Source organism: Dermacentor variabilis, chromosome 1 (assembly GCF_050947875.1).
Source record: "Dermacentor variabilis isolate Ectoservices chromosome 1, ASM5094787v1, whole genome shotgun sequence".
In the NCBI taxonomy this organism is placed as follows: domain Eukaryota; kingdom Metazoa; phylum Arthropoda; class Arachnida; order Ixodida; family Ixodidae; genus Dermacentor; species Dermacentor variabilis.
This window is the reverse complement of record NC_134568.1, coordinates 289,293,590-289,317,465: the sequence shown is the minus strand read 5'-3', so window position 1 is coordinate 289,317,465 and position 23,876 is coordinate 289,293,590. Positions and strand designations below refer to the sequence as shown.

At 43.3% G+C, this 23,876-nt stretch overlaps 1 protein-coding gene across 1 annotated transcript; it reads left to right on the top strand.

Annotated features, from left to right (window-relative positions):
• Positions 1-13: 13 nt before the first annotated feature.
• On the top strand, positions 14-21,620 carry LOC142567020 (uncharacterized). Its single transcript, XM_075677810.1, has 5 exons — positions 14-102; positions 664-2,716; positions 15,662-15,852; positions 17,211-17,541; positions 18,148-21,620. Exons 2-5 carry the CDS (start codon positions 1,103-1,105, stop codon positions 19,204-19,206), a joined length of 3,195 nt encoding a protein of 1,064 aa, XP_075533925.1. The 5' UTR covers positions 14-102; positions 664-1,102; the 3' UTR covers positions 19,207-21,620.
• The last annotated feature ends 2,256 nt before the right edge of the window (positions 21,621-23,876 follow it).

Sequence of the window (23,876 nt, the reverse complement as noted above, 5' to 3'; positions counted from 1 at the left end):
AGCGTTGCTAGGATGTGTTTGCTAGTACCACCATGCATGGAGTTTCCTCCGCCACCCACCACCCCCGCCACCACTGACTACTGGGGTGCCTGACTGACTAAGGCTGCGTTCACACTTGGTCACGGAGCAGGCGGAAGCGGAAGAAATTTGACAAAATCCGCCCGCCTAGGCGGAGAAACGGGCGGAAAACCAGGCGGCGAAAAAATCGGTCTCGCACCGATTTTTTCGCCCAGGCGAAGCGGAAAGACGTTCCGCTTTACCGGAAGCTGCAATCGCATGTAAACATCCGGTCGTAAAATTTTATATTTTCCGTTGCTCGTTGTCTATCTTAAGGAAAAGCAACTAGCTAAAGCTATCGAAACTACGTCTTGTTTATCTTCCATGGTAGACGAAAGTTAAAAACGACACGCGCAGTTGCGCGAAATGGTAGCTTTTAGTAACTGATGGGTCAATGAATGAACGTATGTCTTGAAATAGTGTAATGAACAGTGCCACCACACGGACAAACGTACGCAAACTAGATAGATGTGGGCGAAAGCGGAAGTCGTTTCCTCTGCAGTGGCGAAGCAAATGTGAACGTTTTGTGCATGCGCGAAAGAGATTATCCGGCCGCTTTGGCTTTTCCGTCCGCTTGCGGTTTCCCAAGTGTGAACGTAGCCTAAGCTTCTCGACGCCACTAGCGGTTATCCCAGTGTGTGCTGGTCGCGATGTAAACCGTGAACACTTCTTCACAAACTGCGCTTCCTTTCGTTGTATTGTGGAATGCCATATCCGTGGTTATGCGCTCTTCCCAGCGATTACTGGAACTGTACTACGGTTTCTGCAAGAGTGGTATAATTTGACGATTGACTTCGGCCACTACTCTTCACTGGGAAAACAATGGTGATGAAATAATCACTGACGGCACTATGGACCGCCGTGTTTCGTGTTGCATGTTATACGATCGTCTGAGTCACCGGACAGAACGATGCAAAACTGAAAGGTCTCGTTATTTTTAGACCGCAGTGGTTTTGTGCGATGTAAGCAAGCTAGCGCAAAGCGCGCGATTCCTCAGCGCCATCATCTGGCTTGTAGCATCTCTTTGTACTACTAAAACGCGGTCATGGAAACCCGCGTATTCATAAACATCGATGTGGAGCCGTTTTGTACCAAACTTATTTTTCCCGTTGGTGTCCCAGCAGCTGGCTATGTTCGGATTATTTTTGGAGATTTTGCTAAAACTTGCTCGAAGTACAGAGTTGCAAATGATGGTGCAGCCGATTGTGAAAGTGATGGTGCGACAGCTGTCAATGACAAAGTATTCGTACGATCACCATCTGTTGACGGGGAACCTTTATGCACATTAAAGACGGCAGCTTTGCCCGATGACTTGAATGACGATTGCGTTGGGGGGGAGGAGCCGGAGGAACCGAAGGAAGTCTGCGAGGAGCTTGCACCTCAGGTACCTGATCCGGAGGAGCCGAATGAACTCTCAGAAGCCCAGTCGCATGCCGTGTCAGCAAATGAGCTTTCCAGTGACCGGCGGAAACAAAAGAATCCTATGAAAATACGGTTAAGGACCGTACCTCTTTCACCGTTACCCGATGCCACACGAAGGTCGAACCGCACACGCAATGCAGCTACCGTTCGTTACGTAAGCAGTAGTTCAGATGATGATTTTAATCGTGACAGTGGGGACTCGGATTGGAGCGGGTCCGATGAATCGTTCGAAAAAGCTCCAAAACTCAAGCGGACTAGGAGGGCCTCGGCACCAGTAAGAAGGGCGTCAACTGTTGGGAGAAAAGCGACGTCATCAAGAAAATCGTTACCGGCCAGGAAAGTATCAACACCTGCAAAAAAATCATCCGCGCCTATGCGGAAATCTACAACCCCGTTAAAAAAGGCTTCTGCTATTGCAAAGGTTTCAAGTCCTGTGAAAGAGACCTCAACTCCCAAAATTGCACCTTTAAACATAAAGGCACTGAAACAACAGTCTGAGGAGAGGCAAGCCCTGAAAGCGAGCATCAAAGCAAAATCAGATGAAACATTTACATGCGAGGAATGTGGTCAAACCTTCAGTTCAAGGCTAAAGTATAAAAAGCATTCATGGACACACAAGCCAAAGAGTGAGCATCCACACAGGTGTGATGTGTGTGACAAGCTCTTTGCAACCGCATTCACACTTGAGCGACATCAGGCTGCTCACTGCAAAGGCATGCCTAACTGCTGTGAAAAATGCAGAAAAGGATTTGCAACCCCAGAGGATTTGGCCAAACATGAAGAGACTCACAAGGACTATCGATGTGAATGTTGCTCCCAGCTCTACTTGAGCTATCGAGGGCTTCGAAAACATTACACACAGTTTCACAAAAATGAGATGTTACAGAAACAGCAAAGCAGTGGCGCCGCAAAGGAAGATGGAGCGACAGGCAAGGGCGAGTCTGAGAATGGTGCTGGTCAGAAGGAACACAAGTGTGTTACATGTGACCTTGGGTGTGACAGTGAGGACGCATTAGCAGCACACTATATGGAATCTCATCCAGATCAGCAAGTCTTTCCCTGTGAAACTTGCCGCAAGGTGTTCACAGATCGTGACATGCTTCAGACACATTTGCGCAAGCACATGCAGATTAAGACTGGAGAAAACTCAAGTGAGCAGACTTATCTTTGTAACATCTGTGACAAGGAGCTGAAGTCCCTGTCAACTCTTCGTGTTCATGTACAGTCTCACAACAAGGTTAGTACTGACATCCAAGTTCTTTCTTGCAGTTATCTTTTGTTGCTTGCCATGCTTATGCTGTGTACTGACATGATTAAAATTATTTGCTTGTATTTGCTTAGATGTCTTCACAAATTAATGATGCTATTTCAAGGTAAAACAAAGCATTTACATAATGGGGCACAACCAGAGATGTAAATGCTAAAATAAATAGAAAATGTTTTTGTCACAAAAGAACAAAACTTGAAATTTTCTGATACCCCACATATTTTTTGTGTCAATTGTTTTGAAAAGTACCAATAACATATACCTGACTGCCCAAGATTTTTAAGCAAGAGAGCTGAAAATTATTGCCCTTGTAGCAAACGTCTATCCCAGAACTGAAAAGTGCAGTCCGTGTGCAGCTACCACACTGCACTTCGCAATTCCAGACTGCATATAAAGTTGCTATGAAATTTTACTTTTTGATGCCCACTGCGCTGTTTAATTTTCACAATTAACTCTGCCTTACTGAAACACTGGCTAATGTTCATCAATGTCATTGTCTTACGGCAACTTTCACGCAGTTGCACATGACTGCTGCTTGATAATATTTCAGAGATTCTAGGACTGCTTACTCTGTAGTCAAACATCGACAGACATTGCTGTGTGTTATGTGCTGTGTTATAGACTATGTTTGCTGTTTTTTCATGCTTTTGTTCAGAGGTGTTATAACTTATCAGACATCTACAAGCAGTGTATCCTAAACATGGAGAGAGCTTCAAATGATGTATAGCTCTTTATTATGGGTATTGCTTTCGCCACTGATGGTTACCCTTGACACCAAGTGACTATTTTTTGCATGTAGAATAGGACAATCATTTTGTTAAATTAACGTTATTCTTATTATCTACTACAGTTCAGTGCATAAGTTTTCTCACATTCAGAAAAATGAATGTGGGATTTTTACAACTAACTTATTTTTGTATAAAGCTTCAAAATGTTTTGAAGAAAGAAGTTATTTTTCCAGGCTTGTAAGATTTCCCAAAATTTTGCATCATTACATCTACTTGAACAGGCTTCTTAAATAATTGAAGTCCAAGGAAGTCTTTCTTTTCAGTAATACAAATGAGGAATGTCATTGTCAGTATTTGCCACTAGGCACGTGTGTGTGTATCAAGAAAAGTTGATCTTGTGCATGTAATGTAGGGTTTCGGCAGTGGTGAGGTAATTAGAGGGATGGTTCTTAAGCACCATGCATGTCACCCTGGCAAATTGTAAACCAAGCGGAATGGGAAGACAAGTGTGAAACCGTTTAGAACTAAGGATGAATCGTGGCCTGCTTGCTTACCGGATGTGTTGTGCAGGTAATGCATTGTCGCACCATCCTCACAAAGCAAACAGCCAGCATAGAACTTACAGCCATATCATCTGCCCTGTGTAGCTATCATGGCCAAATATAAAGAACACTGCAAATATCAGCACTCCAATAACAGACTGTGTGCACAGATATAAAATAGGCCGTGCAAGCTTGTTGTATGCGAGTGACAGCATTGCAGATGCTTTCTGCTTGGTTGCATCGCATGTCACTTTTCACTACATGCACTGGTTTTTAATTTCGGTAATGAAATCTATTAATTGTAACCAGAGAAAACAATGAACTGAGGGAAGCCTCACTTGCCTGTGATCCTTGTCACTAAGGTAGAAACCCTTTCCGACTCTTCTAAGCAAGTGTTTTTTGTTGCTGGTTCCAGCCAAGGAACATGAAATGCCTAGCACTTTTTTGGGTGCTGACAAAGAAATTGCGAAGTTGTTGCAGCCCACTACAATTTTATTATGATACAGTAAGCTCTGCATATTGATTTTGTATATTGAACATATTTATAAAGTTTAACACTTCTCTGTGTAAAGGCAGAAAAACATTTGCTATATGAAAAAACAAGGCATGCAATATTTTGAATATACACTATTGCCAGTGTACTAGGAGTTATTTTTTTCTGAATATAGTGCAGCTGCAGAATAAAGACCTATATGCCTGTTTCTGTAATGCAACCACAATGAGCCGATAAAATGCCCTATGACTACCATAGCAAGAAATAGTGCCACTGGAACTACTGGGCCAACTGTCATTGAACAACAATGTTGACTATGAGAAAGCTCTGTTATACACTAATTTGCTTGCTCATTCTTCGAGCAAGGGATATTTAACTAATAAGAAGCTTTCGTCAACCAGACCAGACTTTGTCATCCAAATGTTTCTAATTTGGACTTATCTGAATTGTGGGATATGTTTAAACATTTTTGTACATTTTTCTACAAGTATAACAATAGTTGACTGGAGTATGTGCGTGCACGTAGTACAGTAAGCTGCCATGGCCATTATGTTAGTTGCTAACATAAACTGCATGCATTTTTATATTCTGGAAATGGAAACCAGCATTCCTTGAGAGGATTAGAAGCAAAGTGTCAAATTGACTTTTGTTCTAGCTCAGTTAGGATGGTTCAGGTCCCATTTAACTCTGTAGTGAAAAGGAAAAAGAAGATTGAAACCAGGTTTAATTTGTTTTTAGGTTCGTTTGCATAACCTAACAATAACTACAGGAAAACGGCATAAATTTATTTTGCACAAAATTCGACAATGCTCCTGCTCCTGAGCTGCACGGAAAGACTGAAAGAAAAACTACACATGCTATTCTGCAGGCCACGAGTAGTTAAAAAAATTATAATGTGGATGCACGTCGGAAGCACTGTGTCACTTCTATTGCACCTACTTCACTTCACATACCAGTTCGATAAAAATTGACCACTCAGCTAGGAAGTGCTCTTTTATTCCAGCAGTTATACAGTGTTTGTCAGAAAAGTTCCAGGACTATATTAACTTACAAACTAAAGACTCTAGGTCTTTTCAAAGTAGCCCTCACTGCTATTTATGCACTGCTGCCACCATTTCTGGATGTCACCGAACCAACTAGAGAAAGCTTCATCCCGGACACTTTTCAGGCCATTAGCCACAGCAGCTTGGATTGCTACATCTTCATGACGCTTCACGTTCAGAGGCAATTCCAGATGGGGGAAAAAAAGGTAATCACACGGCGACAGGTAGGGTGAATATGGGGGATGTGGCAGAACACGGATATGGTGTTTGGCTAGGTCTTCCTGGAATAATACAGCAGTCTGGGGCCTCGAGTTGTCATGCAACAAGTACCGCTGTCCAGACAATGATAAATCAGGCTGCCACCAACGAATCGCTTCACAAAAGAAAAGCATTTTAGCATGCCGATGTATAAGTTTTGTTTAATTTTTTTGTGCAGATGGGTATTCATGGTGCAGCAAGCCTCTGGAATCAAAAATAGGATCAACATTGTTTTAATGCGATAGCGTTAAGGAGCCCATGTCACAGAAAATCCGGTGTCGGCGTCAGACGTTTCGGCAAAAAGATTTTTGAACCACACATACCCAGGCCCTCCATGTGATGCTAGGAATTTACTGAATTAATTGAATTTCTCAAGCTAAAATACGTGGAAAAATCGTAAACTATGACTTACACACAACCTACAGACATGATAGCTCTCGGATTCTAATTTGACTGTACGAGAAAACAATTCTGTTACGCGAAAATTTGAAGAAACCCCTTTTCCAGCGTTTCTACAATTCACAGACCAGCCGCGGCGTCTGCCATTTGCGCGCACTGGTGCGCGAGTGGGTCTCTTGGGGGCCACGCAGTGGCACGCCTGATTCCTTGCAATGCCTACAGCTGGCGCTCGCCTCCACCGCATCCCCCCCCCCCGTGAGGCCGCATTTCTACCACAAAACCCGCCTTCATGCACAGCGTTCGCAGCCAGCGTTTCCCGGAAAACATTACGGTTATATACGTTCCAGTTGCCAGGAAGTGTGAGAAGCAGTCAGGGATCTTTGAATGCTATCGCATTCCACTCTTAAAGGCGAAGCTTAAGCGTCCTCCAAATTTTTTTTTCCAAAGGTTGTTGCTTAACTTATTTAGAGAAAAGTAAGCAGTGACTTTGTCATTTAGTGCTTCGTCGCTTCATTTGAGGGTTGTACTGGTAGCACTAACTTTCATCTCCAGTAGTGATGTTAAACTAAATATGCAATCACTTTTGGCCCTTTCCAAAAGTTCAGCTGCAATTGTTCGTCTGGTTTCTATCTGTTTGTCAGTATGCGAGAGACGATTGTTGCAGTCAGTTTTTGTTTCCCTGTATCATTGCAAAAGGTCTAGTGACACACATCCCTGTTCGATTTCAGATCTTCTGATATCATGTGCACAGCAACATGGTGATTTTCATGCAGTAACTGCGTCACACATTTCATATTCGCCGCAGTGTATGACATTGATGAGTGGCTGATTCTGGAATCATCTTGGATCGAATCTCTGCCCTCCCAAAACCTTTGGTACCATACAAAGACACAGCTTCTCGATGATGCTCCATCACCATATACGTGACGAGTCATGTTCGATGTTTCGTTAGGGGATTTGCCTAGCCTAACACAGAACTTGATGCCAACTTTTTGCTTTGAATTCGCATTCCTAATGTCACCTTTTAATGTGGAAGCCCTTACAAGGCTACGTCTGCTCTGGACACAAGCAAAGTGACTCAATAACACTGATTTCTTGTGTTTTAATATTATAGAAAAAGAAATAAAAAATCAGTCCTGGAAATTTTATGACAAAGGGTAATATAGGTCTTCCACCAGAGAGCTATATGATGGTCACTAATTTCAAACACTCATATGAGTATGTTATATATTGTGAAAGAAGGTAAGGTGTGCAGACATGGGCACGAGAGAAGAGAACCAGACAACACGTATGCAGTACCTTCCCTGGCTCTCTTCTCTTGTGTCCATGTCTGCACACCCTTACATTCATTCACGATGAATCCCTACCAACTATAGCTCTACTTTCCATGGTTCTAAGTGTATTATACTATCATACCTGCCTCTTGATGCACCATGTTGAAAACCATGATAACAGTGCTAACACATCTAAATTGACAGCAAAATCGTTTGCATTTACAAATGAGGTATCATGGTTGAGCCACAAGTGCAGGCGATGCATGGATGAAAAGCTTCAGAGAAGGGCAGAGATAACATAAAACTATTCCAGTCTGTTTTTATTCCAAATCTGCTGTTCGCCCTCTGAATAAGTCAAAATGGCTTGGGTTCAGCCCTGGACCCAAGCCATTTTGACCAATCGTGGACCATTGCTAGCTACATTATTCAACAACAAAATTGTTAACAGCAATACAAGTTCGAGCAGGTGGGAATACTTGCCATTGGGAATACCCCTCGATTGGCAATGCAACAGTTGAGCTACAAAGAAGCCACATACATGAACGTCTAGAAGTTTGAGCCAAGCCGATGGTACTTTTTATTTCGATAGCAAATATATGGACACTTCAGGCGAATTTCCATCGTCATTGTCGCCGTGATGTTCCGTACAAATTCCAAGTATGATAACATCGCCGCCATGCGGCGTATGCTGTAGGTGCGAGTGAAGGCGTGCGAGGGTAAGCCGATTAATAGTGGTTTGATCTAGCATGCACAACGGAGGAAACGCGCCGTCTTCCATTGCACATGAGGCACTGAGTCATCATCATCATCATCCTGGTTACGCCCACTGCAGGGCAAAGGCCTCTCCCATACTTCTCCAACTACCCCGGTCATGTACTAATTGTGGCCATGTTGTCCCTGCAAACTTCTTAGCTCATCCGCCCACCTAACTTTCTGCCGTCCCCTGCTGCGCTTCCCTTCCCTTGGAATCCAGTCTGTAACCCTTAATGACCATCGGTTATCTTCCCTCCTCATTACATGTCCTGCCCATGCCCATTTCTTTTTCTTGATTTCAACTAAGATGTCATTAACTCGCGTTTGTTCCCTCACCCGATGTGCTCTTTTCTTATCCCTTACCGTTACACCTATCATTCTTCTTTCCATAGCTCGTTGCGTCGTCCTCAATTTCAGTAGAACCCTTTTCGTAAGCCTCCAGGTTTCTGCCCCGTAGGTGAGTACTGGTAAGACACAGCTATTATATACTTTTCTCTTGAGGGATAATGACAACCTGCTGTTCATGATCTGAGAATGCCTGCCAAACGCACCCCAGCCCATTCTTATTCTTCTGATTATTTCCGTCTCATGATCCGGATCCGCCGTCACTACCTGCCCTAAGTAGATGTATTCCCTTACGACTTCCAGTGCCTCGCTGCCTATTGTAAATTGCTGTTCTCTTCCGAGACTGTTTAGCATTACTTTAGTTTTCTGCAGATTAATTTTTAGACCCACTCTTCTGCTTTGCCTCTCCAGGTCAGTGAGCATGCATTGCGATTGGTCCCCTGAGTTACTAAGCAAGGCAATATATCATCAGCGAATCGCAAGTTACTAAGGTATTCTCCATTAACTTTTATCCCCATTTCTTCCCAATCCAGGTCTCTGAATACCTCCTGTAAACACGCTGTGAATAGCATAGGAGAGATCGTATCTCCCTGCCTGACGCCTTTCTTTATTGGGATTTTGTTGTTTTCTTTATGGAGGACTACGGTGGCTGTGGAGGTGCTATAGATATCTTTCAGTATATTTACATACGGCTCGTCTACACCCTGATTCTGTAATGCCTCCATGACTGCTGAGGTTTCGACTGAATCAAATGCTTTCTCATAATCAATGAAAGCTATATATAGGGGTCGGTTATATTCCACACATTTCTCTCTCACCTGATTGATAGTGTGAATATGGTCTATTGTTGAGTAGCCTTTACGGAATCCTGCCTGGCCCTTTGGTTGACAGAAGTCTAAGGTGCTCCTGATTTTATTTGCGATTGCCTTAGTAAATACTTTGTAGACAACAGACAGTAAGCTGATCGGTCTATAATTTTTCAAGTCTTTGGCGTCCCCTTTCTTATGGATTAGGATTATGTTAGCATTCTTCCAAGCACCACGTGAGGGGGGTCTACTCCGGCGGCGGCTGCTGCATGTGGCGCGGCCGTGCGAGATAGGGCTCGCACTGTCTGGGCTCGCACTGTCGCACTGTATAGGGCTGTCGCTTAGTTTGCATAAAGTGAGAGGCAGCATGAACGTCAATTTGCTGGCTGCTGCAGCGCTTCCTCACGCCAACATTATGACAGCGACTGTCCACAATGATCGATAGAGATGTGTTCGTGTTTGCTTGTGCGTGCATGATACCGTGCTTGTTAAATTCGTTCGTAAGCGAATGCTTACAAGATTATATGGCCAATAAAACCATTATGCTTACTTCGTATAGCTGCCTAATAATTTGCTGTCTGGTGTTGGGTTGCTAAGCACAAGGTCGAGGGATCAAATCCTGGCCACGGCGACCACATTTAGATGGGGGCGAAATGCGAAATGCGAAAGCACCGGTGTACTTAGATTTAGGTGCACGTTAAAGATCCCGAGGTGGTCTAAATTTCCGGAGTCCCCCACTATGACGTGCCTCATAATCAGAAAGTGGTTTTGGCAAGTAAAACCCCACATTTTTTAATTTGCTATCGAATCAGTGGTTTGCCTTTAGAACGAAACTCAAACTTTTTTAGAACATTTGAACATTCTGATGTGGCACCATGATAAAAGAGTATGTGGGCCATGGGATGCAGATCTAGTGCATGCAGACCTGTGAACCTCAAAATTTAAGTAGTACAATCATGGCCAAACCATAATACATTTTGTTTGAAAATACCAAAAAGTTTGGTTACTCACAATGTTGACTAGGGGTGTGAAAATAGTGATTTTTAAGACCAAATTGAATACAAATACTTTTCAAATAATGAAAAGCCATTTTTGCAATTAATGTAAAATGATTATTTAAATCCTTAAAGTCTGCATGTTTCTATCATGACATAGCATGTTATGAAGCACTGTTTATTAAAAGCGCAAATGGATCATTATGAACAAACAAGCAGCTTCTTTGCATGCACATAACTCTTCAGGGAGTGTGAATTATCTCTGTATAGCTGATAAAGTATGGCTCCCTAAGCAACATAGCCTGCTCTTCTATTCGCAAGTTCCACCCGCCGTGGTTGCTCAGTGGCTATGGTGCTGGGCTGCTGAGCACGAGGTCGCGGGATCGAATCCCAGCCACGGCGGCCGCATTTCGATGGGGGCGAAATGCGAAAAACACCCGTGTGCTTAGATTTAGGTGCACGTTAAAGAACCCCAGGTGGTCAAAATTTCCGGAGTCCTCCACTACGGCGTGCCTCATAATCAGAAAGTGGTTTTGGCACGTAAAACCCCAAATATTATTATTATTATTCGCAAGTTCCGTAGACTGTCATGCCACCACGAAGCCATTGGCAAATTTTTTTTTTCAAAGAGTATCGGAGTAACCGCAGCCAGCGCGGCACTAGCGCATTTGCTTGCTTTCTTCACTGCGGCCAGTAGGCTTGATTATCTGTTTTTACGCATCGTTTGTGCAAAATGAAATTCAAAAGCAATCGCATGTGCTGCATGCTGCAAAGCACCAACACAGTTCTGGCAAGTGAACCGAGTCTCCAATCGTTCCCCAAAGATGCGGCAAAAAAAGAAAGAATGGGTTGTCAAGTTGCGAATTGGCAAGGCAGGCACACTAGCGATGAAAGGGTGCAGTGCGCATTTCATAGGCAGTGACTTTTTCTGAAGCAACGTAGTTAAGGAAACGAAAGTTCTTTGCTTATGTGCATTCTTTTATTTGTTTTTCTATGGAGAATCAGTACGTTAGAAGAAATAGAGCTTGCGACAGTGTATTGCAGCAGTGCGAACGACGGCGTGGCTTTGATTCCGAGTATATGTAGTATGTGGGCGAGCGTCGGAAGTATTTGCTCAGGTTTCACATGCATTAACTCATGGTGTGTGGTTGCTGCGGTGTCTCGTTTCGCCAGAAACGCAAGTTCTCGCTGCATCCCGGGGTCCTCTGCGCGGCCAAGCTCGAGCTGTGCACTTGTGGCCAGCGCAACGAGAACACCTGGGCATTGAACATAAAAACTGACATGTTTGTAGCACTTTGTCGCAGCTCTAGAGAAATGCTACAGTAGATCTACATGGGCGGGCATAGTAAGTTTTTGACCATGTTTTGCCGGCAACAACCCACAGTGGTGTCACCGTTGTATCGTCCCACCAGAAACGCGTGTGTTTACATTCTGGGCTGTACCCTGTGTGCCAATGCGTAGCCAAGCTTTGTGGCTACAGTGGCCCCGAAAACAAGATTGGTAGAGCATAAAGCACAGGCACCGAATTCGCGACGTGAGCACAACAAGCTTCTGTCGTGACTCCTTGTCACCCGAACGATAATACAACTGTACCAGCGAAAAATAAAACAACTGGCATGTCTTTCTTTAGATCTGCATGCGCTAGCATAGCAACGTACAAAAGAGACGTCTGAAGAATCACAGTTGTGATAACCTTAGTGACATCTTTCCTTTAATTATCAAATATAAATATCCTCATAACAACCCAATCCATGAAAGGAGCTCGAAAACATCACAGAACAGTAAAATTACTCTTTGTCGCGAAACGGCAATGCACGAAAGGCAGGCTTTGTGGACCGTCGCGATTAGCGCAAAGAAAAAGATAGAAGACAAGCTAACATTCCTTGATAGAACCTTCCTGGTCATAAATTCCAGCTTGTGCAGCTTCTGCCGGGTGTGTGATGTCTGCAGGCAAAGCCCTTCCACAGCAACACAGGATGCGCTGCAGGCCTTCGCGCCGCAGCAAACAATGCTATTGGGGTTGAAGACCTCCTCCCCTTCAATGAGGCACTGTATCCACGTTTGTGAGGCGTCTATGTGGTGCATGATGTCACTTAGCGACAGTGATTGCAAAAAAGGTAGAGCCATCTTGAAGCACTAAGCCAAATATGAGCCGACATGAAGGATGCACATGTGCTCGGGGGTTCCTATACTCTCTGTGGACTCCATATTGAGCCACTTTGCATGCCACCTATAAAGCGACGGAACTTGCAAATACAATTTCTCATGTTTTGTGCCTGTATTCTTCCCGCGGGGAAGAAATTAACCATACTGTTGCTCCAGTTTTGTGTTTTTGGAGTACAGTTGAAGGTTTTGTACTGAAGGCACTGGGCAGTGGGCATGGTGCTGGTGAAAAAGAAGACGATGACGAGAAGCGCTTACTTGCCCGTTTCGCTATAGCACCGACTTGTTTCGGCCTACCACTGCAAACCTAGAACTAGTGCTGCTAGGCGAACACCCCTGTTGTAGTTTTAAATATTGAAAAAATATTTGTGTTATTCAAAAGTTTTGAATGTGTTAATGTTGACTATTAATTAAAGATAACACTCTTTGTTGTACTGGTTGTCCTAGCTAATGTTAGCCAAGCTTAAAATAAAAAAAAAATGGTACAATATACGGTTATGTGACCTGTGTAGTTCTTATGTACTAATTACTTGACTAATTAGAAAAAAAATAATAGACAAATTAAACAAACACTTGGCTTACGTTAGCTGGGACACCCTGTGTAGTGATGTTCTACATTTGCACCTAGAATTACCTGCGACACAAACGAAAATATGAAATTTACTAATAAAATATTCAAGTAACGGGGGCATAACTCTTGATTGCCATTGTACTTTGAATCTGTGGAGTGAATGGTGGTGATGCGAGTAGATTGTCTGAAAAACTAGGCTCTGAAAAGATCAGTTGGTGACTGTGTTTGCCTTCTTCTGAAGTCAGTTTTGCCCTAAACTGGGTGCAAAAGCAAGAAGAATTTTGGTGCCATTGTGATAATTGCAAGCAAAAACGTAAAATTTGGCAGGTATGTGCCTATATGTTAGAGGTTGTCAGCTCTGCATATAACGTTTTCAGAAGATGAAACTGAGTTTCCCATGAAAATTTCTCAAAACAACTTTTGAAATATTTGCTATTAAAGGAGTACTGATGTGGCATTTTCAACTTGTGTTAAATGTCCAAACCCTCTCAACCCTAGAATAATATCTTAGCAAGCATCAGAGCACACTAAATGATTTACTATAGTATTGTTTCTGCAAAGCTGTTTCAGTTTTGGTACATGTAAATTGATAGATGCATCGTGCCATGATACGTCACTGGGTTGCGTTGTTTCTGCAATTGCAGTGGCTACCCGATACAAGCGCATCATAAGAAATGCACGCAGTACTCTTTATTGTTTTGACGAGCAACACCATCTTGTGTAGCCTTATTGCTGTACAAAGCAAATATTGGTCCGTTTCATGACGTCATAATGGCAATAATACCAGGTCTGCCATTTTAAGACCAACTTCAAATTATCAGTCCTATTATTGTTTGTAGTTTGTTATAGTGGTTCATAAAATATTGGTTTCAATAAAGTACAAGGGAATAAACCCAACAATAAAAAAGGGAATCCTTTCTGAGCCATGTAGCTTATGTGTAAGTGGCATAAGTTCAATTTTAGATGCTGGCATTTGGCCATTTTGGTATGTTATGGATTTTCCAAGTCTCTTAGCTTTAAAAACGTTTTTGCATGAATCGTTGTGTTCTTTTGTGTGATTAAAACCTATTGTGCCTAAAACTGTTCTTGAATTAGGACAAGGCAACATTGCAAAGCATCAGTGCTGACTAGCGAGCTCACCAAGAAACCATCAATCATTATTTGTCTTTGTAGAGTCCTTTAGCAGTGTCTGGTCATTTAATAAAGTGGCCTATAGTGTTATTACATAATGTGACTCATTAAGATACTGTTGACAAAAATAACACATGCACACAGAACAGGGTTTTTTGAACTCATGTCTAAAAGACTGCACTTTTGACAAAAGTTCTTTGTGCCCCCACTGTATAATCCAGAAATTTCATTTTCTTTACTTTTGGTTATATCAGAAATTTAAGGTGGCCCTGAAACACTCCTTTCTTGAAACCTCAGCAACATAGTGAAATGAGTATAGTGCCTTAAGGAATATAGTTCCAAATGAATTTTTGGAAAGGGCCTCATATGAATGGAGATATAAAGAGTGCAATATTTACTTTCCCCCTTCTCCTTCAACTCATTGGTTCCTTTCAACTGGGATGGTGTGCTAACAATGCTCTGCCTATTCCTCCTTTATTTTCCACTTTTTGCAGTGTGCTTATGCAAGTAATCTTGCAAGGCAGGCCTTTTCGAGGTAACCATGAAATGTCATTTGCAGACACTGGCCAAGGCAGCAGAAGAGTGAGGAGGGCACTTTGCCTCCTTGCATCATTTCTACTAATGGCTACTACTAAGAAATCCTTTAATAATTCATGTGGTAGAGGCCTGCCAAATGGTGCTTTGCAAATTTTAGTAACCATTTCCGATGAGGCACAGTGAGGAGCACTTTCAGCCTTATGCTCATAGTCCTTGTCGCAAACGTTTATTCGTAATGAGCTTTGTAATAACATGCAAACAGTGATGAACTAAGTGATGTTTTTCACTCTTGCTTTCTCATTAGCCATAAAATTTTAGTGCATGTGTGCAGTCCTGCATAATGGATAATTTGCTAAAAACGGTATGTTGGTTTCCTTGAAATGTTCGTTTTCAATAAAAAGCCTTAGTCCACAGACCAAGTTCAACATTGCGCTTCAAAAAAGAGAATGGGGAACACCACATGGCCTGCATGCTTTTTAGCAACTTGAGGTCGCTGCCGGTTAGAACCATGTGAAGTTGGAAAAACAGACATCCTTCATGCAGTTAAAGGAAGTAGCTGCAGAGGTTGTGCACTGTAGCTAGTATTGTGGAGTAGCCTGTTTGCAGACATGCTGAGAGCTGAAAGAACCCATAACAGCTACTGCTCTAAAAGGTGACCTGTTCCTGTGATTACTGATGGGCTTCATGAAGCAAGGAGGAAGAAGCCCTATCACATGTTCCCACCTTGCATAAGTGCTACACTACGCCTCAGAATTATTTTGCCCATATTTAGTCACTTTTGTAGCACTTTGACATGCAAGCAGTGCAGTGTTCATAAGCAGAACCCTTAGCATGTGGTTTTGATTTTACATAATGATTTCATTCTTTTCTGGCACAGGTCCGGTCATTCAAGTGCGATATTTGCCAAGAAAAATACACTACAGCAAGTAACCTACGCAAGCATCGCAAAATACATAACACAACACGCATGTACAAATGCCCCCATTGCCCAAAGGAGTTCACGACGAATAACTACAAGTTGAAGCACATCAAGCGTGTGCACACAAGAGATTTCCAATATGGCTGCAGGTTTGTTGTACAGTTATTGTTGTTACTTTTTGTGTTGTGTAAGCCACTTTTTGTAAGAGCAGATTGGAAAGATAATGCATGCTGCATGTTCCTCAATATTCATGTATGCATGTTTTAAGCTTTTCTAATGTTTTTTATTAAATGGTAGTCACTTCTTTTTTTCCCACAGTGAGTGCTAGACTAGTGCAAAAATCTGGTCTGTTTGTACTGTTGTCAATAGAATTCTACTGTTTTAACATGTGGATTTGAGCTGCTGTAACTGCAAAAGGCATCGACTGTAAATTAACTATGTGTAGTTCACTGTTTACTATGTGTACATGTTATATTACTCAGCAATGAACATGGGTAATTTTATAGCTGTGACATTAAACATTGTGCTGAAATTAGTAGCAGAGACAACAGAAAGGTTTCCTTTTAAATGTCCAGTTAGGCCTTTCTTTAATGGGGTAGCAGAGAAGTTGTGCCCTTCCATAGTACTAAGATAATTATATCTTACTGCTGCAAGTGAGTAGCCTCTCCTGAAGGTCACTTTAGCTTCACACGGTGATTGAGAATCATTTTGTTCACTTCAGCAAAATATAGCAAAATTAAATGTTTTCAATTGCATTTGTAATTTACTTCAAGCTCATGGCAGCATGAGACCACAGAGCTCTTCTGTTTCATTAGCAACCCTATTTGGGAATCATCCCTCCCTCACAAGAGTACATTGTGGTAGTTGTAAAAAGCTTTGCACAGGCAAGCACTATGCATGCAGACCATGGAGAAACTTTGCTGCCTCTTATGGTGACATGTTTCAGTATGTGCAGGATTGCAATTTTAGCCTGTTGCTTAAGCTGTCATCTGAAAAGCCTGCATTGACTTGGGTCAATGGTAGTGATTTAAGTTTTTAGGGAAGACATACTGGGGAGCAGGAAGCTGAGTTGTTATTCTTCACATTTCTGTGACTCCTTACTTTACCTCACGAAAGATTTTCCCAGGGGCACATCTCTTGGGCAGTGTCTTAGAACCACTATAGCATGCACGAAAATATTTCTGCTAGGAACCCGCCATGGTTGCTCAGTGGCTATGGTGTTGGGCTGCTGAGCACTAGGTCGCAGGATCGAATCCCGGCCACGGTGGCCGCATTTTGATGGGGGGAAAATGTGAAAACACCTGTGTACTTAGATTTAGGTCACGTTAAAGAACCCCAGGTGGTCAAAATTTCCAGTCCTCCACTACGGTGTGCTTCATAATCAGAAAGTGGTTTTGGCACATAAAACCCCATAAATTTCTTTTCTTTTTCAGCTGGGAGTGCAGTGAGCAAATATATTGACATAAAGAGCTTATTTTTTGTTGCTTCACTGTTTTTTGTTTTTTAGCCATTGCCCAAAGAAGTTCCTGGAGAAAAAACGATTCCAACAACACATGGTACTCATGCATGCCAGTATGCTCACTGAAGACGACTATGCAACTATGACGCTGGTAAAAAAGTTGCACTGTAGCCTGTGTTCCTACGTGACATACAGCAGCAAGAGCTTCAGGCAACATGAAGTTACCCACACTGGAAAGTATCCTCATACATGCAGTGAATGCAACAAAGGCTTCACATTCCGGTTCGAACTGACCAAACACGTGCGCTGTGTACACCAAGCCCAATTCTTCCGCTGCGAGAGCTGCAAGCGTACTTTTACAGCTGAGGAAACCTACAAGGTAAGCCAAAGATGCAGTGCACTTTAATTGAAACAAGTAACATCTCCTTGAGGTACAAAGCCCTTTGTGTACTTTTCTGTCATTCCACCATGTAACATCAACATTTTGATGTTGCAACTAATATGAAGTTTATGCTTCCTTGTCTTTAACACTAGTGTCATGCTCCATCTCAGCATGTATCCTTTTAACAGTCATCGCAGATCTCTACTGCTGTGATGCAAATCTACCGCTGAGTTAAGTAAATGCAGTTACTCCCCTGACTAATTGGAAAGAGGAACAAGCTATCAAGCCGCATTGCTACTTTTAATCAGTCATCAGATTTTTGAGCATGTTAGTAGTGTGCTGTTCCAGAACATTACTATTTGCTTGGCATCATATCTTCAGCTATTATATATTTGTGCATGCTCTGCATTGCTTATGGTATCTGCAATACTCTATCATATAGGAGATATAAGACTATCATTAGTGCTCCAGGTGTGTCATGTGTTTAGTGGAATTATCTGCTTGATCACTTCTGTGTTAGCCCTTGGCTTAGCTTGCACTCAGAAATTATCCACATCTTCTCTGTTCTTTTGTGAGTCTTACATATGTTTTCGTACTGTGCAGATACACAAGGAGCACCATGACCGTGGGCTTGGTTTCACATGTACCGAATGTGGAAACATGTACGAGACTCAGGGTCACTATGAGCAGCACATGCAGGCACATTCCAGTGACCTGCCTTACGAGTGCCCCACTTGCAATAAGCGCTTTGCCTTGACACGATCACTAAACCTTCATCGCCTGTCACATGACAAACAGAGGACACCCCGGCCACGGCCTTACAGTGGCAACCGTAGTTGGGAGTATTACTGTGAACTTTGTAATGTCTTTTACAAATATGGCTCTAGCCTGGTGGCCCATCGTGTGTGTGTGCATGGAAATGGCCCCACTACTACTTGTCCTTATTGTAATAAGAAATTTAACAGCCGGCTGACGCTGTCAATGCACATACGCATGCACACTCGGGAACGCCCCATGCGCTGCAGCTATTGTGGGAAAACCTTCCGCGTCTGGAACAGCCTCAAACGACATGTTGTCACAAGTCACACGAAGGACTTCAAGCTTTTCTGTCCACTATGCAACAAAGGGTTCGTCTCGAGGTCCTACCTAAAGGTGCATCTTAAGAGTGCACACAAAGCTGTAATGTCAGGCCCTGGTAAGCGGAAGCGGTTGCCTGATGGCCCCACTGCAGTGCAGCATCCTCCTGCACGCACGACGACAGTACAAAAGCCGCCCGTCATCATACCCATGCCCGCTAAACTTGATCGCTCCACCCTCGTGCCACAGGCCAGGAGGCCACGCCACCACACGGCAAAAGCAGCTGCTGTGTCCACTGTCCCTGTGGCCACCCAACTTCCTCTGGTGCCCCCACCGACACAGGTGGATGCATCACAGCGACCACAGCCACAACAGCCACAACAGCTTCCAGTAGAACGGCCTGAGCTGCAACAGCAGGCACAATTGCAGCAGCTGCACTTGCAGCAGCTACAGCTGCAGCCATCACAGATGCACCCGCAGCACCTACAGCCACCCCGGCAGCACGCACAGCAGCAACGGGATCTCTTTGAAATGCAACAAATCCCACACTTGGAAACAGACACTTACTCACTCATGTTATTGTGAAAACTTTTCATTTTCCCATCACTTGCCTGCAATTTCTTGGGCAGGACTGTTGCTCTTGTGGACTGCTATCAGGAGTGCTGTGTGCTTTGTGCATGAATCATACTGGGTTGAGGATGGAAGTGAAGTATAGTTCACAGGCTTATGCAAGTAAATTTCTCACCTGAGCTGTGCTGCACCTTTTTCGGAAACAAGTAACGCTGAAACGTCACTTTGTTGAGATGTAGAATACATTGGAAAAGATGTTACCCACCGAGGATTTAATGGGTATTTGCAACAATGAGACACACTCAAGTGAACCATTTCTGTGTGTTCTCAATTTTAGCACTTGCTAAGCCTTTTCAGTTTTGCCCTCTTCGTGCAAATCGCTGAAAGTACCATTAGAATATCTGACCATAGCAGGTGTTAACTATATCTATCATCACTAAGTGTTTCCACTTGTAGAAGTTTTTATGCAAAGCATAGACCTACTTGTCATTTATTTTTATCATCCATAGGAAAAATAACATTTACTAGGAAGAAGTGCTCCTCCGATTCAAAAGTTAGCTTCCTGATATATACTATGTTTTTATTTTCGTAGCCATAGCAAGCATTATATAGCATTAAAATGTGAGAAACTCAATGTGGCATTACGAAGCGCATGTTTTTCTTTTTACAGAAGTATCAATATAGCATAGTGTTTGTCACTTATTTAGGTTTCGTTTATTAGAGAGATCAAGATGAAATATTTAGTTTATGTCTTGTATGTTTATTGCTATAACAGCATGAAAGCATCTAAAAATCAGCCCAGTGTTTTTAAACTTATTTTTGTGTGTTGCGGAACCTTTCGATTTTAACATGATGTGTCGATGTTTAGAGAAAGTTTATTTCAACAAAAGACAATACAAACACTGAGTCGCAATGATGGTATCCACCAGGACGATAACATATAGAAAGTACAAAGCCCCATGTCGCAGAAAATCCTGTGTCTGTGGTGTTCTGCATCAGAAAAAAATCATCCCAAACCACAACCATGCAGCCCCCCCCCCCTCCATGTGGCACGTAGGTGTTACTGAATTGAATTTCTCAAAGTAACATGAGCCAGAAAATTTGTAAAATTCGACTTGCACACAACCAACAGACATGATGGCATCTGATTGTAATTTGAATACATGAGAAAATAATTTGCATATGCGAGAAAACAATTCTGTTGTGCAAAAACTCAAACACAAACTCCCTTCTTCTTTTACTTATGGGGGTGTGAGCCATTGCTTTGCCCAGCACTGCTGGCAGGATCGGCCCACCATTGTTTTCTATTGGGCCCTGTGTCGCAGAACATCCCATGTCAGTGTTGCGATGAACAGGGCACAATAACACAATCGCCTTCCACTCTTAAAGGCAAAGCTTAAGCGTCCTCCCAACTTATTTGGGCGTGCATTGCCTTCAGTCACTTCATCAGTCTTCATCCTAGTGTTTAATGAAAATACATCTTTGGTTCATGCCTTCTACACTAACTTTTTGTTAATTTATGATCATTGAAAGCAGTAAGAAAAATTGCAAAGCATATGTGTTTTTTGCTGTGACTAATTTTAACATTGGTAATTGTTTAGACATTCATATTCATATTGCTAGAGTGATTAAATGAAATGTGTTGCAGTCCACTTATAAAGATACCACTTACAATAACAGGTTGTAGCAGTGGGCTTTGTCTGCAATTAATTGTATAGTGAAGCTCTGTAAAATTAGTCTGTGTACATACTTCAATGATTGAATTGTCTGATAACCTCCATGCCTTTATAAGTAGACTGCTATGTGAATGTTGTTCATATGTACTTTGGCAAGTGTGTAACATGCTTTATTTAATATGCTTGCTTCTAGGTCTGACTTGGAACCAAGCACTGTAATATGTGAAATGGCATGAAATGTAATGCACAGGCTTTCCAAAAATCTGAGGTCGCAAGCTAGCATTTGCTATGAACATTTTTGTAAAAATCATCAGTTCAATACTCACAGTAACAATGCACGAGCAGTGAACATAGTGGGCTGTTAAAGGCAGACTGGACTTTGGATCACAGTAGGATTGCATTACAGCTCAAGTGTTGTGCTAAGCATAATTATGTATGACTGTGCTTTTTCAGTTCAGCATGCTTGTTACTTATTGCATTAGTCCTTTACCTTAAAAGGAAGTGTCCATTTTTGTGGCCATGTACGACTGTTTTAAGTTATTCTTTGTGTTTATGTGTCATTGTGTCCTCATTTTCTTGGTTTCATGTGCTTACTGCCCTAAATATCACTATGGAAAGAAGCACTGCAAGCAGGGAGGTCAGTGCAAATGTTTCCTGAATGCATTGCTATGCTGCAAATGAACCAGTTTTATCACTTTTGTCCTGAGGTGTTCAAGCAAATTGTATGAAATATACACTTCATTGCGAGACTTATATTTCCCTTGAAATGAAAGCCTAAATTTGTGACATCTTTTTTGTAACATGATCTTGGATTGTAGCACGAAGTGACATGGACAGAGACTAGAAGCAGACAGGACAAATTACCATACCAACTCACCCAACTTTCTATCCTTTTGCATTACATCTTTTTTGTAACATAAGCTTTAAACCTGGCTACACATTTGGCACATGTCAGTGAGCTGTCAACCTCCTAGCACCTTCGTAGCAAACATAAGAACAAACAATTCTCACAATCCTCAAATTCTTGCTGGTGTAGAGTCTCTCCCGAGTCAGCTTGCAACAATTCCACTTGTAGGGACAGAAACACCAAGCAAGAAAAACTGTCCGCCACAGATGATATTGTGGTATGATCTGCAAAGAGACTACTGTCTAGGTTAGAAGCTGCAGAGTGCTGATATGATGATAATCAGCACTTGTGTGCCTTAACTCTTTAGAAATCGAAGATGTGCAGGAATATATGCCACACTAACACAAACTGGCATTGTGCTGAATATGTCAGTCCAACTGTGGTGTAAGCTGTTGGACGTATGACAAACGGTGTGCCCATGGAATCCCAAGCACAAAAGTTCATATCTATAATTGTCATCAACCTCCGGTTGGGTAACTTTCCTGGAATTTAGCTTGCAAAAACTGAAGTGCGATTAGGCACTTCCTCTTGACAAAATTAGGAGGAAAAATCACGGGAACCCAGGACCTCAATTTATTATAAACTAAACAAATTGATTAGATAAATAACCGAGGAAAACGTCATTGTTGGCTTTATTTTTTTCTCTCCGCAAAATGTAATCAGTGATTACTTGAACTGCCAAAACATTTGATGCACATTGGTCTCCGTGAAATAATAGCCTCCTGTATTTTAGCAAAGCCTGCCCAGTCACTTCTTAGTGCATGGGAGCATGGAGGCAGGAAGTCTTTTTATTGTGATAGCAATTATAAGGACACTCAGGCGCATTTACCGTCGTCGTCGTCGCCCTGATGGCCCGTATAAAGTCCCAAGTGCGATAACATCGCGGCCGCGCGCCGTATCCTGTTTGTGCGAGTGAAAGCGTACGAGATTTAGCCGACGATGGCGGCTCAATCGCGAGCGCAAGGGAGGAAAGTTGGAAGGAAGCGCGCCGTCTCCCGTCGCGCGCAAGGCACCGGGGGGGGGCGTATTTCCAATTGCTAGTAGGTACAGCGGGGCGTGGGACTTGCGGAGACGACGGACGTTTGCGCGCATGCGCGTGTAAGAGCGGGTGCGAGAGAGAAATTGGGAGTTTTGCTCCTTGAAAATACGACTCTGCCTAGGTACTACGGAGGAGTTTGGCGCGCGTTGTGCGCTTGTCCCTAGGCGTGCCGGCAGAAGTCGCGGGGCGCGGCATCGCAAGTTGGCGGCTCGACGCAATTATATTCGATCATGTTTTTACTGATGAAAACAACGTGTCATTATTTCGCATTATTGGCGGCGCCTCCAGGACACCAAAGCGGCAACGGGGACATCAAAGCTAGAAGTCTAACTGGTCCGTGGGTTGGTGCTCGCAGAGGCCCCAACCCACGGTCCGCTCTACTTTCAGCTTTGATCCCACTGCTACGGTTGGCTTGGGTGCCCCGGAGATCCTGCGCCGCCTGCTTTAGTATAACCTCAGGTGCTCTTCTGAGGCCTCCGTTTGCCGGTTACATGTGCCTTCCTGGAGCAGTGCTTGTAAAAAATCCGATCTATCGTCGCGGCGAAAAAAGCGACCCGCGACTTGTACAGCACCAGTGAGAAGCACGGTGTCAGAGCACAAGCACGGTGTCAGCGCGCCCAGGCAAACACATAACACTTGACCGCGGACACCTGTCAAAACGCTGACCTGAGCAAGCGCTGCAGCATCAGCGAGCGAAGTGACCTCCGTGACGTCTATCGCTTCAACGTAAATAGCAGCGAGAACACAGTACGTACAAAGGTATGAATCGGCTGCCGAGCGCTTTCAAGATACGGCGTGCGCGCCGCCGCGCCAAGTCAGAACCACATAGACTAGGTGGTTCTGGCCAAGTACGCTGTTGCTGACGGAGTAGAAACCGCTCTCCCCTCCCACCCGCGCTGCCTCCCCATTTTGCTCTCGCGCACGATTGAGCCGCGATCTTAAGTTCCCCGTTCGCCCGGTTGCGAAATACGCAGTTGGTGCCGGAGCCGAACGCTGCCCTCTCCCTCCCATCCCCCACGGCCTTTCGCGCGACGGAAGACTGCCCGTTTGCTCTGCGCTTCGC

What these genes read in the sequence shown, in the direction of transcription:
- LOC142567020 (XM_075677810.1), top strand. Translation starts at nt 1,103, where the DNA reads ATGGAAACCCGCGTATTCATAAACATCGATGTGGAGCCGTTTTGTACC. An exon ending in GATTTCCAATATGGCTGCAG is followed by an intron (nt 15,853 to 17,210) that starts GTTTGTTGTACA and finishes TTTGTTTTTTAG; the next exon opens with CCATTGCCCAAAGAAGTTCC. An exon ending in CAGCTGAGGAAACCTACAAG is followed by an intron (nt 17,542 to 18,147) that starts GTAAGCCAAAGA and finishes CGTACTGTGCAG; the next exon opens with ATACACAAGGAGCACCATGA.